The sequence below is a fragment of the Cannabis sativa genome, chromosome 8 (genome assembly GCF_029168945.1).
Source record: "Cannabis sativa cultivar Pink pepper isolate KNU-18-1 chromosome 8, ASM2916894v1, whole genome shotgun sequence".
Taxonomy (NCBI): domain Eukaryota; kingdom Viridiplantae; phylum Streptophyta; class Magnoliopsida; order Rosales; family Cannabaceae; genus Cannabis; species Cannabis sativa.
The window spans coordinates 43,777,072-43,795,154 of NC_083608.1; the positions used below are offsets into that span (position 1 = coordinate 43,777,072).

The window sequence follows — 18,083 nt, forward strand, 5'->3', positions numbered from 1 at the left end:
TTTGTGTGTCCAAGTTCAGATTTGATATTGAGAAACCATTGAAACAAAGAATGAAACTGTAACAAATTGGAGCATATTGGATTTGGATCAATTTTCAATATGAATTTGTTCCTACTTTTAGTTTTATCTTTGGAATTATTAACCACACTAAATAGTTTGCTCCTCTTTGTTTATTTAGCCTATTACTTCGATCGTTAAGCTGTATAGATTTTTATGAAGGCGACCCCTAAGAGAAAAAAGTATGACATGGGTGCCAAATGACTACGTTCTAGTTCGTCGAGCTCAAGTATGTACGGTGGTCCGACAGAAGAGAGTGGCTTGCTGAGAAAATAATTCTTAGGGGATTGACAGATTACATGTTGCAATTAACCCACAATCTGAGGGTCATGGATGAAATCTTGGCCACCAACAATATCAGAGAATTGATATGGAAATTATGGGAAGTTATGTGGGAGATATGAATGGGAATAATGTTGGGAAAAGGGTGGGAGCGAATTTAAATGTAAAAGATGAGGGGGTGGTTTTTATGAACTCTATAAAAAACACGAAAGGAAATTAATATTGGCATGTTAGGCCTTAAGAGTCTATTGACTTGGATATGGGTCGTTCAGATGGTACACTTTCAAAAAACATCACATTGGTGGGCTCGAAAGATTAGGCTTATCAATTATTATGAGCACATTAAGTTGGAATTGCCATGGGCTTAGGAACCCATGGACTATTCAATTCCATAGAGATATTGTGTATCAAAACAAGCTTAATCTTATTTTCTTATGTGAAACTCTTTGTACTAAACCTATATTGGAGAAGTTATCTAGATAGTTGGGTTATGAGGGTCTCTTTTCGGTGGATGCTCAAGGAAGGGGTGGTGGTATTTCAATGCTATGGAAGGATAAGGATGGAGCTGAAATTCAAGGGTTTTCTCAAAATCATATTGATATGACAGTTCAAACGGAGAATTTACAAGAGTGGTGATAGACATGTTTGTATGGAGAACCAATTCACTCTCTTATGAGGAATACTTGAAATTTTATGCGACAATTGAAGGATGAATTTGATCTTCCTTGGTGTATCATTGGAGATTTAATTAATAATATTGGTCAAGTTGATAAAAGGAGTGGGAACCCTTATTTTAATTGGTTGCTTAAAGAATTTTAGAAAGCTTTTGGCTGATTGTGATCTTGTGGATTTGGAACTTTTAGGTCATCAGTATACTTGGGAAAAAACTAGAGGTATGGATGGGTGGAATGAAGTTAGATTGGATCGGGATCTTGCTAATTCTCATTGGATGAGTATGTTTATTAACGCTTGTTTGTCTAATATGATTTATTCTACTTCTGACCATAGCCCAATTTTTCTTAATCATTGTTTTCGCACACAACCTGTTTTTAAGAAAGCTCTCCGCTTCGAAAATGTGTGGCTTCGTGAAGCCTCGTGTTATTGTATTGTGAAAGAGTGGTGGGAAAATTGTGGTTCTGCTATGGTTCAAGATAAGATTGCAGCTGTTCTAGATCTTCTTAGTGATTAGGGAAATGATATTATTGTTGGAACTTATTTTACAAGGATCTTATTTTTTATCACGTATGTTGATTATAAATTAATAGTCCAACAAACTAGAACATACTTTTCTAAAACAGAATATAAACACCTTAAGTTTGGGTATACTTACAGTGTTATCTCATCGAATAATTGACTATTTCCGTTCAGTACTCTAACCTTTGAATCCTTTCAATAGTAGAATATCGCCAAGTAATGAATCTGAATCTTCTTTTCTTAGAATATGTGACATGTATTCTACATAGTCTTCCACAATGTCTTGGGTATCACACATGACTAGTGTAGGCAATTTCTCAATCACTAAGAATAAGATGATGGCAAAAAAAAAATAATGAGGAAGAGAGAAGGAAATTTTTTAATTCCCATAGCAAATAGGCTATTAAAAAATTGCATAGAAAGAGAAGAAAAGAAAACCAATTGTGTGTTGTATATTGTTTTTATCCGTGATTCTGGACGAATGACACGTGGCATAAAATGAGAAGCAAAACCTCAAATGGTCACTAATCAAGTCCTCTTAATTGGACTAGGTCACGAAGAAGCCTTGTGGATCCGGGAACAGATCAAGCCCAAGGGCTACACGGGGATTTGTCATGCAACATATTGCCATTTGGGTTCTGGAGGCGTCATCATATCTCTGGAACCCTGGAGAAGACCAAGCTCGACATATGTCCACACGACACCTGGAAGGCGTTCGAAGAGTTTAACATGGATACCAATCGCACAAAAGATGTAACACCTTAGTCTATAGGGACGCCACGTGTGCGATTTTATAAACTAGTTTAGTAATAATAGATTAATTAATTATTAAAATTTGTAATAATATCAATAACTTCATTAAAATAAAATCCTAATAACGGACATTATAACTACACTAAAACTTTGTTCCGAGAATTCTTGTATAAAAGTTTTATCAAAAAGGACTATATACAATAACAAATTAAAATACACAACAGATATAGCTCAAAACAACTCTTTGCAACTCGGCACACAGGCCGGTAGGATCTATTTGTACATTCGCCAGAGAAGACCGTGAAAAACCTAAATAGGATTGCCGACAAGTGAAAAACCTAACAATAGTTTCAGTTTAGAGTCATGACTTATCAAAGTTGTCTCACAGGAACAACTCGGATACCGCTCCCCTATATTCATATATCATATTGCCTAATTAGGCAAGCCCGTGCCATAATCTGGCATCCATATATTGCACCACCTAATCAGGTGGCCCGTGTATTACATTGTCAATACCTAATCAGACAATATATATCGCATCACCTAATCAGGTGAGCCCGTGTATCACATTGTCATTGCCTAATCAGATAATCGACCATCAAGAAACCTATCATGCCATGTGGTACATTATACTTTTCTTACCTCAAGTCTCCGTTCAGGTATGTCAGTCGACCTGCTTGGAAAACGATCAACAATCCCGAGCCCTATGTCATAACAACAAAAAGGATAATTAACCAAGTAATCTAACCTTATTCCAAGTCCAAAAATTCATTCTAAGGATCCCCTATAGGTCTTTAGGGTATTCTCACCTCAAATTGTGGGAAAATACAAAAAACGGACTTCAAAAACACCAACAGAAATGGTCTGCCGTTTGTGAAACGGTTAATCATTTTCCTTGGGGTTTCCTAGCAAGAAACGGTTAACTATTTACTCCAAATGGTGAACCGTTTTCTATAGGAAATGTAAATCTCGAGTTTTGCACTCTTCGAAACACCACCGAAACCTATCCAAATCATTCCAAACTTTACAAGATACATGTATACCATATATAAAACAGTCTCAATGTAATAGAAATTAAAAACGAGCCCTTAAACAGAAAACACCATTAAAATTCGGGCTTTGAGTTTTATAAAGCTCAAACTTGATTTTTACCTCAAAATCATCTTAAATTCAACAAGTAAACATCAAAACTAGTCCCATAGCAACCCATAAACAGTTTCATGAAGTCACAATTCCCGCAACTACTCTAAATCACAAAGTCAACATATAAAACTAAACTTTTTAACTTAAAACAAAACAAACCCTTACCTTAAGCTCTCCTTCTTCAATGGTTTACCTATCCAATTACTACCGAAGCTTGAATTACTAAGTTTCAAATTGAAAATAAAAAAAAAATAGATAGTGGGGGTGAGAGTTTTGTCGCACCGAAGAGAATAGGAGAAAGTTTTGTATGTTTCTTATGTTTTTAAAACATATTATATATAATTAAACTCATAAGTTTTAAACTTATCAGTTAATAATAATAATAATAGTAATAATAAAATTTTATTATTAAAATAATTCTACCATTTTTTAGCCACTAAAAAATCTCTACTTCTAGAGCACTAGGTCAAATCCTAAATACTTCTAATTACTCTAATAAGCATACTATCAACTTATCGTAATATTCTCATCAAAACTACTAATTAAACCCGTTATGACATTTTTTGTCCCCGATAGAGTCTCAAAGATCGCCAAACTTAAGAATATTTTTATTCCACAAACAGTTCATATCATATTCATACATGCTAAATAAATCTTCATAATTAATAAATTACGGTTATTTATCCACTTATGAAAAAATTACGATTTATGTTGAAATAGATTAGTAGGATCATAATCCCACTCATTACCTAATTAGCCCATAATATATATTAAACCTTAATTATTAACTATTAGGCTTATCAGGATATTACAAAGGAAGTTGGACGTCAACCATGAAGAGAGACCCAGATCACCCTAACGATGGTTATTTCTTTTTCTAACCAGGATCAAATCTTGTCCCCTATGTCAGACCATGGTAGTGCGCGCACCCCACCTCTAAACATACCTTTTTGCCTGACGGTTTGTTTAAGCATCTCCTTTTCAAGGTGAAACCTTTGAGCAATCCCTCATTGTCTAGTTGTTTCTTCACATGAGCAAATACCTTCTTGGGAGCCCAACAGTTAACATGTATTTTACTCCAATAGTGGGCTTTTTGCAGAAATTCTAGGCGGGTCATAGGCGTGTCCATACCCGCAATTTAGCCTATAAATACCGGTTTATTTTCATAGGAAGGGGGATCGAAAGGGAGAGAGTCGAAGCTCTGCCAAATTTCTTTTAAGCTTTCTTCTTCTCCAAGAGAAACTAAGAGGCAAAATTAGGTTTTTCTTGCAAACACTATTGTAAAATATATTATACAAGCCTCTTAAGGCCAATAGACTGACTCATGGACTAGGAATCATTAATGCCTGAACCACGTAAAAATATTTATCTTCTTCATTACTGCATTTAATATTTCTTAAGCTCTTATATAATTAGTTTTCAAAAATCTCGATAAATATTTTTGTGCTTTCATTGAGAGTTGAAGAAAGATCTAAGCCACGGTATTGCTGAAACCATGGTGGTTACCCAAAAAACAATTACAAAAAAGATTCCTTAAGGTGGCCTTGACGTTGTCATGGAATATGTAAACTCTCTCTTTCCAGAGCACGCCCAGCTGGGCAATGTGAGAGAAGGGGATGCATCAGAAGCTGACAACTGAGAGGGTGACCTAAGCAAGCATCGTAAATATGTTGAAAAGACTGACATGTTGAGAAAGAGGAGGAAGATGATGATGGAGAGTACATCAAGGACGACTATTATAAGGAAGGTTATTATTATGAGCAGGACCTCGAAGTGGTTTGAGTGTCCAAAGAGCTACATGAGACCCAAGAAAATTTGGCCTGCTAAGAGAAACTTTCTCAAAAGATGGAGAGAATGATGGCCCGCCTCCAAGAAAAATATGGAGATCTAGAAGAGGATTCTAAAGAAGAACCCTCAGTGGAACTTGTTGGCAGAAACAACGAGGAAAACCCTACCAACACTGAAACCTTAGCTCCTGCAAAGGACAAGGGGGAGGCGAAGGTAGGTGACCCTCAAAACCCGACAACTCCTGTACCTCTTAGGAAAAGCGTGAATCTAACCAACTGACCTGTGCAGGCGCAGAAGGCCACTGATGCCTCTGGGCTTGGACGCTCTTCTGCTCTGAAACGTCTTATTGCGCAAATGGGACTGGTTCGAAAGTACCAAGGCCCAGGGGAAGGAAAAATCACCCCAGTGATTCTATAAACTAGGATAGTGGGACTGGGGGACAGTATTCTGACGACAGCTGGTCCACTGTAGACCTTCGAAGGCATCTCAACTCCAAGTACGAAAAATCTAAGGGAGAGGCGAGGCCACATGGGAATGATCTCAGGAACCATCTAAACGATAAAGCTTGCGAACGTATTCATACTACTGACCTTTAGGACCTCGGGCGAAGTACCTACACTAAGCACCTTGTTCATCACGGAAGTATTTCCAAGTGTGGAGTAGTTCACGGACCTTCACCCTCTGAATCTCATATTCTTCACATTTATGGTAGAGCCTCCGGGGTCTTCCAATTAGTCTGACTACAGGTCCCTTTTCCTTTGCAGAGTCACAGTGTGGTCTAGAGTCATTAGACTTGTGAAGAGAATCCCATGGAGGAGATTGGTTTCCCGCATTGTTCGAATTGCTTCGAATGGAATTGCAGTTGGTCCTATCAGCTGTGTGTGGTGGACCTGTAAGCCTACGATCTTGAATTTGAGTCCTTTCAGATGCTCGCTCGTAGCTAGTTTTCCTAACAGGTGATTGCTCTGTATCAGGCGAAGATCCCATATATCCATGTTTCCGAGTTTAAGACCTTTTGGACACTCGCTCGTAGTCTTCTTTCTTGTGGGGAATCTCAGTGCCTGTTGCTTGCTGAGTAGTGGCGTGACTATAGGAGTGGTAGTGTTGCTTTGCATGTTCATGGTTGATTGCTTGCTTGAACTTATGAATTCCTTTTGGAACAAAGCTTCGAGCAAAGAAAGTAAACTCTAGATGGGGAACTCAAATTGTGACTCTCAATTAAAACACTAAAATATTGACGCTGAAAAATGGCCAACAACTCACTAGATTAGCGAGATGATTATTAAGTTTAAGTAAATAATTTAGAGAGACACACAAAATTTATAATAGTTCACTCCTATGTCGCAATAGTTATGTGGCTAAGTCTAATTCGAGTTTTTATATTTTACAAGATGCTAATTACAACAACAGATTAAGTATCAGAAACTCCAAACTCTAGAAAGAACAAGTTTAGAGAGAGAATCTCTAACTTATAAGTAGTTTTATGAATGTGAAAAATGAGATAATGAAGCTCTTTTTTTATAAGTGAAGGAGACCTACAAAAATAGGAAAAAAATACAAATAAAGTGTTTTCCATCAATAATAATGGTCTAACAGTTTTCGGTAGGTGTCACTCCGAGCTACGCGTAACTTATTTTCGTAACTCCTTGTGAAGAATTTTAACCACAATAACTTGAGAATTACACTTAGAATGTGAGTCTATGACTTTGATAAAACGGTTAAATAGTTTCAAAACGCAATAATTTGAATGGAGGAGTCCTGTTTCATTTTATTTTTAGCTGAAATACTAAAGTGAGATTTTGAAAAATTTATTAGTTAAACAGTCCAATTGAATCAGTGATCGGATTCGAGACTCGTCTTCTTGTGTTGGGTAGTGTGTGCCTGACCATGACGACCGCTATGGGTCCTCCTCCTCCCAGAACCTCTAACCCTACGCCAACTTCCGAACCCAAAACCCTAGACGAACCCACAACCTCCTCCTCACCCTCCTCTTCGTCTCCGGTTGATTCAGAAACTACAATGAAGGCCCCCATGTGTCCTCCTCCGCCCAAACAGCCTACTTCTTCAGAGCCAAAGCCACCAGAACCCCAAAATGAAGCTCCCCTCGAAGAATCCGAATCGGTTTCCGCGAACGTCGAAGTTGCGAAAACTAGCGAACCCGGTCCTAACCAGAGCTCTGATGAGTCCCAACGACATGTCGTTCCGTACACGATTCCCTCGTGGAGTGAAGCTCCCGGTCATAATTTCTACTTTGAAGTTCTGAAAGAAGGTTCTATAATAGACCAATTCGATGTGTAAGTTCCTTTTTTCTTTTCTCTTCAAAGAATTGGACCTTGCAAATGGTGTGTAGCTGATTTTTGAGTTTTGATTCAGATACGATAAAGGTGCTTACATGTTTGGGCGTGTGGACCTCTGTGATTTTGTACTTGATCACCCCACCATTTCTCGCTTTCACGCAGGTAGACTTTCATTCATTCCCTTTTTAAGATGCCAATTCCTTTTCATTCATTCGTTTTAGGATAATTGGAATATAGTTATTGCTTTGTGTTTAGAAGGAACTCAAGACTGAGCTCAAATGCTCAACTTTCTCTATTATAAGATGTATCAATTATGCACTATGACATGAAATTGAAGTTCTCATTTGAAAGCTATTAACTTTGGCTTAGTAAACCTATTAGTTCAGTGTTTATCATTTTCTCCAGTTTTGTGAACTAAGCTTTTCACTTCTTGGAATAGCTACTTCCCCACATTTCCTATCTCTGTAAATTATTTCCGCTCTTTCTTACCATCGTTCACCTCCCACATCATTGTTAGTGTTCTTACATTAACCGTGGAATTCTTGTAGGCAAAGCTGTATAAGATTTTGATAGATCTCTTCTGCGTGTACCATGATCTATCTAAATGTATATTTTTTATGGTCTCGTTATATAGTGCATGAGTGGTGTATTTCTATTTCATGTGTACATTTTCTGCATCTGTACATATGATTTCTTTGTCAGTACATGTACATACATAAATTTATATTTATACATGTTTTGCTTTCTCACGATCATGCTAATTTGTTTTCTACATGTCAGTTCTTCAGTTCAAAAAAAGTGGAGAAGCTTATATTTATGATCTAGGTAGTACACATGGAACTTTCATCAACAAGAATCAGGTATGCTGACAACCAATTCCTCTTACTGATGCATTGTTACACTGCATCAAGTTAGATATCTTAATATTGTTTCTTTCAGAAAAGATCTTTTTTCGAGGGTAAAATTTGAAGTGTCGTGTTATTTGATTGTGACTAAGAAATGTGATATACATTTCAATTAGAGGAAGGAAGTTATATTTTGTGGTTTAGGTTTTATTTTATCAATCAAAAGAAGGAAGCTATATCACCATTCATTACCATCATATGTTCTTCAAGTTTATTCTGTATGTACATAAAAAAAATTGCTTATTATAGTTTTATTTAATGTCTTTTTTGCAGTCTATTTTTGTTACGGAAGCCCTGTAGTGTGTAATACAAATTTTCTCTTCTATTGCTTTGAGTTCAGGTGAAGAAAAAGAGCTATGTGGATTTACATGTTGGTGATGTCGTTCGATTTGGACAGTATGTTATCTTCCCCTTTCCCCACACAAAACTCTCAATTTGGTTATTTGGATTGTCATTAAACTATGTTTTCCTTAAATTTTAGACACTGATTTATGTTTTAATTTCTTCTTTTCTCTCTTAATTTGTTTATGCTAAGATGACTAGTATGAGCTCAGCCCATCTATCTGACCCTCAACCTCCTCCGTCCTTCCTAAAACATGGTGTTAAACTGTTGTGTGATCATGTAGAGTTGTGTTATGTTTCTGAAATGCATTGGGTACTAAAATGTTGGCAGATATTGTCCATTAGTTCCTTTATAAAATGCTATCATCAATGTCCTATTAGTTAAGCTCTCCATAGGAACATCTTCACCGGAGGCTCTGCCATATATAATTATTTTGACAAGTATTAGAAGGCTAATATTCAGGTTAGATTGCTAGTCTAATTTTTGGATAGTCAATCTTGGAAGAGATATTGGATTAATTATCTTCATATTTTATGAATTTTATTTCTTATTTTTTCAAGCTGACCAATGTATGCAATGCATTGTTATATCAATGACCCATCTTAAACATGTAATTGAAGTGTTAATGTAGAAGTTTTAAGTTACATTTATATCATGCTTCTTTGACCTGATGCTTGTTGCTGGACACTTGTTAAAGTTAATCTCACTGTTTATTGTGTACAGGTCATCTCGTTTGTACATTTTCCAAGGACCAACAGATTTGATGCCACCAGTAAGACTATTTTTATGTTGTATAGTTTCCTTTTCAATGTCTTGTTGAATTATTTTTATTTTTATTTTTATGTTTCTTGTTTATTTTATTTTTTAAATTCAAAGTGAATATCAATAAAAACTTTATCTACCAGGTTCTGCTTTATTTGCCATCTTGTCTACTTTCAAGATTACTGCAGTACCATTTTTTTTATCTTTTATTAACACTGTGATCCTATTGTAGGAAGCTGACTTGGAGAGACTAAGAAATATTAAGATTCGAGAACAGGTTCTAGATCGGGAAGCTTCACTTCAACGAGCAAGGCGTGAAGCATCTCTTGCTGATGGCGTCTCATGGGGCATGGGAGAGGATGCTATTGAAGAGGCTGAGGTTTATAAGCTTTAGAATATGATTTTACATATCATAGCTCATTGAGTTACTATGGCTATTATTTGCTTTTAATTTCTTGATGGCCATACTAATTAGTTCATTTGGTACATTTAGGATGATAGTGATGAGGTAACTTGGCAGACTTACAAAGGACAACTAACAGAGAAACAAGCGAAAACCCGCGAAAAAGTTATCAAAAGAATGGAGAAGGTTAGTTGTTTGATCTGTTGTGGCCTGAAACGCCTAATGTGACAGCAATAGTGTTTCCTTTCTAACGTTAAGATGAATGTTCCTCCCTTGTATACTAGATCACTCTCTACAGTTTATGGCTCTATTAGTAATATGATTAGTATAGCTGTTTTGTTTTGCATTTTCGTTATTGAAGATATCTTATCCTTTTTCATATATGCATTTCAAATTTTGTTTCTTTTCAAAAAATTATTTATATCTGTCAGTGTATCCATGGTTTACTTAATCTAACTTTCAGTATGTAAATAAAGCTAAATTTCATGAAAAACCTTTGGTTGATTGCGGAAGATTCAGTACAACTGAACAATCAAGTAACATTTTTTTTAGCATCTGTGGAATGTTCTTATGATTTACATTTAAAGACTGAAACTTCTTGAGAGGAATTTCTCGTTCATATATACAATTCAAGATTTTTAGTTTATGGCGATTTTTCCTGATAATTCTACTCTTTTTTCATATTTATGTAGATTTCTCATATGAAGAAAGAAATAGACGCAATTCGTGCTAAAGACATATCTCAAGGTGGATTATCACAGGGGCAGCAAACTCAGATTGCTCGAAATGAACAAAGAATATCTCAGGTAAAAATTGCACGGTCCTTTGATTTTCATTGTTGATGTGGTTGTCAAACAATGGAAATATGATTTATTGGCTTTTGTTTAAATAACTTTTTCTGACATATTATTCTTTTCATTAGTAGATCATGGAAGAACTTGAAAATCTGGAAGATACACTGAATGAGAGTATCCAAGAAAGTATTGGTGCACGCACAGGGAAACTTTCTCATGGAAAGAAAGGAGTAACAGAAGAAGAAGAAGAATTTTTGAGGTACATTGTCAATGACAATCACTTGTTACTGCGATAGAAGGTTGTAAATTTTAAACCTAAGATTTGGGATTTGTGTTCTGGATTGCTTGTTTGACTAATATCATCATGGTTTAAATTTAAATGAAATATATAATGGCTGATATATTTTTCACTTACTGAAATTGCTAAATGACTAATTAGTTGGTATAACTATTCATTTTTGTTTAGTGACGAAGATGAATTTTATGACCGGACAAAGAAGAAATCTTCTGGTAAAAAGGATGCCGAAAACCCATCGGTTGAAACTGCAGATACCCTTCTCGATAAGAGAGATGTGATCATGAAAGAAATTGAAGACAAGAAAGAGATGATTTTGGCAGAGAAAAACAAAATAGCATCTGAAAAAACAGAAGAAACTGAAACTGGAGATGCACTTGATGCTTTTATGTCAGGGATTTCATCTCAGCTTGGTGAGGATTCTTATTTCAAAACCTAGTACCTAGATAAGCTTAATAATCCTTAATGAGAAACAAATTACGAGAAGTATTTCTCTTTCTCATCCATTAACGTATTCACTTAATAGTAAGAAAAAATGAAACACTTTTGTTTACCCCTATAGTTTGTGAAACTGGGAAAAAGAAATATTCAGTCTTTTTCTTATTTGCCCTTATTATTTTCAAAAAGCTTTCAAGCTTAGCCTTTTATAATGTTTTAGATTATAAAAGTGTGAATGATTGATTTTTATAGTTCTTTTTTTTTTTTAAGAAAAGATATTGCAGAAGTTAAAATAAATTTTATGATATATACGCGGTGGGGTTAATTCATATTTGTATTCAAGCTACGATGAAAATAGATCAAATACATGTACACAATTTTTTTTGGTTGACACTGACAGATAAGAACGAAAGAGCAGTTTTTTATGTATTTTTTTTTGTTCTGTAAATTCCCTTTAACCTGATAGTCAACTCACTTTTCTTGGTGATTTCCTTGTCAGTGATTGATACAACCACGCAACTCCAGGAGGAATTAACAGCTCTCCAAGCCGATCTGGATAGGATATTGTACCTTCTGAAGATTGCAGACCCAACCGGAGAAGCTGCTAAGAAAAGGGTTCTGAAATCACAAGAACCAAAGCCTGTAAAATCTCAAACTCCTGCTCTTGCTGTGAAGAAGCAACCTCCTGTAAAACCGAAGAAAAGCACTGAGCTTGAAAAACCAGCGAATGTCATTGATCAAAAAGTGGAAGCTGCAGATGAATCAGGGAGATCTGGCAAGAAGCCCGATGAAATTGTACAGGATGCAGGAGAGGTTGAAACTGCTGTTTATGTTGCCCCCAAGCCCCAATGGCTCGGAGCTGTTAACAACAAAGAAGATGAGGAGAATCGACGATTAGCGCCTCTAAATTTGGAGGACTCTGATGAGTTTGTTGACTATAAAGACCGAAACAAGGTGTTGATCAATGCTGATGAGTCCCAGATAGAAGTGGAGGAACCCAAGATCGAAAATGCAGCTCCCGGTCTGATCATCAGGAAAAGGAAGCAAATTAAAGAACTTGAGGGTAACAATGGTGCTTGTCAGCAGACTACTACTTCCACATCCTCAGGTGAAGTTATGGCACTAGATGCTGTGGCATTACTGCTAAAACACCAGAAGGGGCGTTATGCATCAGATGAAGAGAATACTACAGAGAGCCAAGAAACTTCAAAGGAGCATAAAAAGCCTAAGCGAGTACTTGGTCCCGAGAAACCTTCATTCCTTAACTCAAATTCAGACTGTGACACATGGGTTCCTCCTGAAGGTTAGTGATTTTAGAACCATTGGTATTTGATCCTCTTCAAAAATATATAAATCTTTGATTTGGTTAGTGGAGTCATTTGCATTTATAATTTATGCAGGACAATCTGGTGATGGACGAACTTCCTTAAATGATAGATTGGGCTACTAATTTAAGTGCGTGTGATAAGCAAGAAATGACAGTTCATTGTTATGAAGTTCTACAAAAAGGGCTGTTCTTCAGTTAAATAATTGGGAATATGACTAATTAGAGAAGAGCTATTCATCTGACTTGAAGTCGACAAATTTTATGGTTATTCCACCAAAATAATCTTTTCTGGGATGGTGAGTTCAGAGGAAGAACAGGAGAAAATACTAAAGATGTTAGATATAAAATAGTGGAAGTACTATGTAGACAAGTTCTTTTACTGTGTAAAAAATATATTTGATTATAACAAAACAGCATCTCATTTTACTGACATTTTGTGGTTTGTCTTTCAAGCTTTCACGATCGTTTAATGTATATTTTAAGCTTACAATCCAATTTATTGATTGTTTGATTAAAAATATTTAAAGACTTAATATGTTTGATGTAGCAGCTTGACTTTGTTTGGGTCTTGGAGAATACAAAAAAAGTTGGACCATTATTTTAAAAAATTAGGATTATTTCATCTCTCAGAGAGAGAGAGGACAAAGATTGTGACATCGTTTGTTCTAAATTATAGTTTTTTTTTTCTACTCCTTAAACTCTTACTATTTATTATGATTTTTATTATAATGTCTAGTTTCGAGTAGTTTGTGAAAAGTTATTTCAAAACTCGAGACGTGAATCTTTAATTTCTACGATTGAATATTTATTTCTAGTTTTTATTATATCGAATTGCTTTTATTCTTCTATATTTAATGTTATGATTATTTTTTTAATCTTGTTTAGATGATCATTAAATTAAATTTTACTTTAAGCTATTGTCATCTTAGAATTACTATTCACATATAGTCTAGGATTCTAAGTGTATGTGATAAATTGTAATTTTCTAATATTATCAAAGATATTTTTATTTGTGATGAAGAATAGAAACTATGTTAAATGAATTATATGCTTCATTAATTTATTACTTAAATTAATATATCTTCACTGAATTTAAAATTTTATCAAACTTAAATAAATTGTATGCTTGATGGATTTATTTCTTAGGTAGAAGAGTTAACTATTGAGCGCTTCGCCTTGATTACATGCAATAAGAAGATTGTGATAATTGACTGTTTCAACATTATTTGCGTGATTAATAGTTTGATTAGGAATCAAAAATTGCATTTATTATTAGAAAATTAAGAATGATCGTTGAGGATAGAGAGTAACCTTTAACTATTTATTTCATACGGTAATTACCGATTATATAATTATTAATAATTATTATTATATACTAATACCTGAGTTAATAACACTTAACTATATAAAAGATTCTAACAGTCTCATCCAAAGCATAGTGCATCACCATTGATCCACAGCATTTGCAAGAAAATCCTCACACAGACTAAGATCACATGCCAAAGAAGCCACGTGTATGAAATAGAAGAAGCCCGCCATTTCCGAGTAGGAGATGCCATGGGAGAATAGACCCTCCCGGCCGAAGCCTTGTCGGAGCCTAGAGGCAAGCCAACAAAGCCCCAAGTAATAGAAAGTATTATATTATTCCTTCCAATTTTTTTGATTGAAATCATGTGTAACATATTCAAAAGATGGAAGTTTACTGCTAATATTCCTAAAAATCATCAAGTTGTCTCCTCTTTTCTTCTCTAATACCAACTTGCAAAGAAAATATGGAAGAAATAATAACATATTACTTCCAGTTTTTATAAAATATTTGAGATTCTCACCCATTTCATATCCACTTCTTAAACCAATTAGTAGGTAAAAAAAAAATTCATCCCTCGTAATTGCAGATTGCGAATATGGTATAAAAACATCAAATAAATTTCACAGCAGAAGTTTATCCTATAAATATTTTGTATTCATGCCAGTTTGAAATACAAATAGTACTATGATACATTGTGTAAAAATGGAAACTTTGCCCACATTTATGTACTTGTGTCATTTTGAACCACCGTAATTGCTTCTTCTATAGCTTGGATGAAAGTAGCAATCTTATAAGTGAAAAACCCAACCAACATGGGTATCAATTCCAAGTGCATGAAGCCATATTCTGGAACAAGAATCCTACACAACAAACACAAATTGTTGAAGAGAAAAAACAAGAGTAATAACTTGCTCCATTTTGATATCACAACAAAATGTATGGAACCAATTGGCCAAATAATGGTTATAAACCATGAACCAACTGCCAACGAAAAGCATGTAAATCGAAGATACTAACCCGTTCCACCGGTTGAAGAGCATGACCAATACAACAGGAACCAATAGCCTTGGCTGTCCTATTGCTCCCCTGCAATCGAATTCCAGGAATCATAACCATAGAACTTTCGTTTCGGATACTAATAAGGCAAAGTTACTTCCATTTATTAACTCTATTAAATAGAAATTTCATAAATGCGTTAAAGTTGAAGAGATGAATAAAAAAAACTACACCAAGAGTCCAAGATACCATCTCTGTCACAACTTACCAAAGTCAAGCAAACAATATAAGAAAATTTCAAGCCAAGAAAATTATGTAAGTTCTTGCAAATTTGTACTAAATATGTTATTAAAAGTTGTCAGTTCCTTCGCTTGAAGCTATATTTTACATAAGAAACTTGGTAGCACTGTAATTGTAGTAAGAATTTAACATTAACGATGGTTTAGTTGTATACGTACTTGATAAGACCCCTTGCTCCATCTGCCATGGAATCAATAGTATTTCCCAGCATTCTCATATATACCAAAGAACCAATCAAACCAGCACCGAAGCTGAAATCATAAACAAGAGCATCTTCTCACATTACTCCATGACCAGAAACAGTAGGAATTTTTCAGGTCCTCTTCAATAAATTTTAAGAGTGAAATAAAAAAAGGAAGATGAAAGCTAAAACTACTAGACCAAATAGTGACCAAGTACAACATGCAAAATTTTGAAAAGACTCCAATTTTTATAGCAGGGAAAGAAACTTAACCACTTTTCCTTTCAATAGCTTTAGATGTTAGGAATTATTTATTTGATAAGAATATGAACTATCATCAAGAAAGATTGCACAAACTGTATTTACCTAGCTGTAATTTCAGGAGAATAGGAAACATAAGCTGAGGCTAAACCAACACCACCTACACCCACTGTCAGGATCTGTAATTTGTTTTTTAACTGCAAAAGCAACACAACAACAACAAAAGAAAAATTACAATTCTCGTCAACTCTACTCTAGAAGCAAAAGAAATACAAGCATCAACAAGGCAATATACTTCTATTACCTTAGTATACTGTTCCCTTGATTGAGCAGCAATAACTGCAGGGTCCCCTTTTGGTTGCCTTAGTTCCCGAAACATTGCTTCCTGCAGGCTAAAATTGTGTCAAAAGACTCAAAACTACAAATGAAGTGACTATTCTGGAAGTTATTAGGATTTCAATAAGAACTTAATCAAAGCGATTTTTCGAAGGACAAAAAGATGGTAGAACAAAAGGCTCACAGTGCCTCCAGTTGCAGCCTTCGCAGCTCTATCCCACTTATCTTGCTCTCGCCTTGTTGGTGCTGGTCTCCATTTGGTCACCGTGCTAGCTTTAAACTGACAATCAATATTTTTCCATAGAATAAGATACATTTGAATATGCACAGCTGTAGCATAAACAAGTTAGACAATAGCAACTCACATAGGCAATGTACCTCAGTTGTAGGCTCTACTTGCAGCTCTATCTCACGCTTGGTAGGAGTTGTGAGTTCTTTACTCAAATCAACCTCCATACTGTTAAGAATGTCCAGAAAATCCATACAATACAAGTTAAGAACACTAAAAAATCAAAATCAAACATACAAAGATCTAAAAACATTCATGAATGACACTTGAAACTACTAGTTAGAACAAACCTGTCAAGAGGCATGACTCTGTTAATGCTGAGAAACCCAGAAGGCTTTTCCTATAATGCATTCAACCCATTTGATTACATAAAATCCATTAATTTCACAAATGAAAAAAACCAAATAAGCCTCTTTTTTCAAACACTCTATTTGATAATATTAGGCAATAAAATCAATTCTTCTTCATCACTTAACAGTTACAAAAAGAGCAATTAAGAGTAAGAGTAAGAGACCTTAACAGGAGGTTGTTGAGGTGGAGAAGCAGAGTCATCAATCAATTTATTCATGCGACTCATGAAGTCTTTGTTCCATATAAACTCGTCAGATGTTATAGGGTCTTCTCCTTCACCTCCCCAGTACTTGCGAAGTTTAGTGGTGGTCGGTGGACCACCATACTCGCCCGGAGCCATCCCAGTGGACCATTTCACGGCCTTCTTCTTGGGCAAAATGACTTTGGTCTGTCGTGGGTCTGGCACAGCTGGGTTTGCAGAATCCGGAGAGATGGGTGTTGCTGATGAAGTAACTGTAATGCAATACTTGAGAACTGCCATCGTTGAACTTGATGAAGTAACTGTAATCCCACTACTACTTCTGTTAAAGTTGAAGATGAGCTTAGATTAGATATCTGGAAATATAAAAACCGAAACTTTAAACTAAATGCTCTTCTTTTGAATTACTTTTTCACATGGGTACTGATAATCTCATCTCAGTGATCAGAGAATATAAATAGACTTACAGTATATAGTGAAACGGAATTGGTCGTCTCCGATGAGTTAGTGAAGCAAGAAAGGCGAGGACTTGGCCGATAGAGAAGAGATTGAATAACGGAGATAGAGGGTGGGCGATGGGTGATGGAGAAAGAAAGCTGTGCTATGTAACACTCGTGTTCAACAATGCAAGATATTTTTCTCTAATTATTTCTTTTCTTTTTATGAAACCAATTAATAATAAAAATTCACCAAGGTTTCTTTAAATATTTTATTTCGTGTGCTTTCTCGTTCTTAAATACTTTTTAGTGCCTTGTCTTTCTAGCATGACTTGAAGCTTATTTTTGTAATTTCTTTGAGGTAAATTTTAATGATGATAGTTTCAGAATTATATTTAGAGTGTAAGACATAACTTGATAAAGTATTAAATTAGCTTTGAAACGCAAGTTGAATGCGTTAATTAGATCAAAATTAAATGAGTTGTGACTATTTTACTAAAAATATTTCATGACCCAACATTCAGGTTGACATCCCAGCGCCCAAGTTGACATATGACGTCAACTTGGATGCTGGGTAAGTGAAAAAATATCACTGGAATGTACTTTAACATGCCTAAGTGATATTTTGACATCACTTAGTTTC

General features: G+C 35.2%; 2 protein-coding genes across 4 annotated transcripts; one reads left to right on the forward strand and one right to left on the reverse strand.

Annotated features, from left to right (window-relative positions):
• Window positions 1–6,818: 6,818 nt before the first annotated feature.
• Window positions 6,819–13,276, forward strand: LOC115699340 (uncharacterized). The gene is made up of 12 exons (XM_030626692.2): window positions 6,819–7,511; window positions 7,591–7,676; window positions 8,295–8,374; window positions 8,760–8,815; window positions 9,486–9,534; window positions 9,757–9,903; window positions 10,018–10,113; window positions 10,620–10,733; window positions 10,853–10,980; window positions 11,188–11,429; window positions 11,954–12,757; window positions 12,855–13,276. Exons 1-12 carry the CDS (start codon window positions 7,105–7,107, stop codon window positions 12,902–12,904), a joined length of 2,259 nt encoding a protein of 752 aa, XP_030482552.2. The 5' UTR covers window positions 6,819–7,104; the 3' UTR covers window positions 12,905–13,276.
• A 1,446-nt stretch (window positions 13,277–14,722) lies between these two features.
• LOC115701024 (protein CONSERVED ONLY IN THE GREEN LINEAGE 160, chloroplastic) lies at window positions 14,723–17,704 on the reverse strand. Of its 3 annotated transcripts, none has more exons than XM_030628708.2 (10): window positions 17,471–17,704; window positions 16,968–17,325; window positions 16,744–16,793; window positions 16,543–16,621; window positions 16,349–16,444; window positions 16,133–16,213; window positions 15,934–16,025; window positions 15,545–15,637; window positions 15,108–15,176; window positions 14,723–14,950 (listed from the first exon to the last, which is right to left on the reverse strand). In XM_030628708.2, the coding sequence occupies exons 2-10, from the start codon at window positions 17,283–17,285 to the stop codon at window positions 14,812–14,814; spliced, it is 1,017 nt and encodes a 338-aa protein (XP_030484568.2). In that variant the 5' UTR covers window positions 17,286–17,325; window positions 17,471–17,704; the 3' UTR covers window positions 14,723–14,811. The 3 variants fall into 3 exon arrangements, with proteins under 3 accessions (XP_030484568.2, XP_030484569.2, XP_060957983.1); XM_030628709.2 differs by having other exon boundaries at window positions 16,968–17,359; window positions 17,471–17,674; XM_061102000.1 differs by having other exon boundaries at window positions 14,723–15,176.
• Between the last annotated feature and the right edge of the window lie 379 nt (window positions 17,705–18,083).

Coding starts and splice junctions, on each gene's coding strand:
- LOC115699340 (XM_030626692.2), top strand. CDS start 7,105: ATGACGACCGCTATGGGTCCTCCTCCTCCCAGAACCTCTAACCCTACG. Junction 7,512..7,590: donor ATAATAGACCAATTCGATGT/GTAAGTTCCTTT, acceptor GTTTTGATTCAG/ATACGATAAAGGTGCTTACA. Junction 10,734..10,852: donor ATGAACAAAGAATATCTCAG/GTAAAAATTGCA, acceptor TTTCATTAGTAG/ATCATGGAAGAACTTGAAAA.
- LOC115701024 (XM_061102000.1), bottom strand. CDS start 17,285: ATGGCAGTTCTCAAGTATTGCATTACAGTTACTTCATCAGCAACACCC. Junction 16,622..16,743: donor AGAGTCATGCCTCTTGACAG/GTTTGTTCTAAC, acceptor CATTCTTAACAG/TATGGAGGTTGATTTGAGTA. Junction 16,445..16,542: donor AAGTAGAGCCTACAACTGAG/GTACATTGCCTA, acceptor ATTGATTGTCAG/TTTAAAGCTAGCACGGTGAC.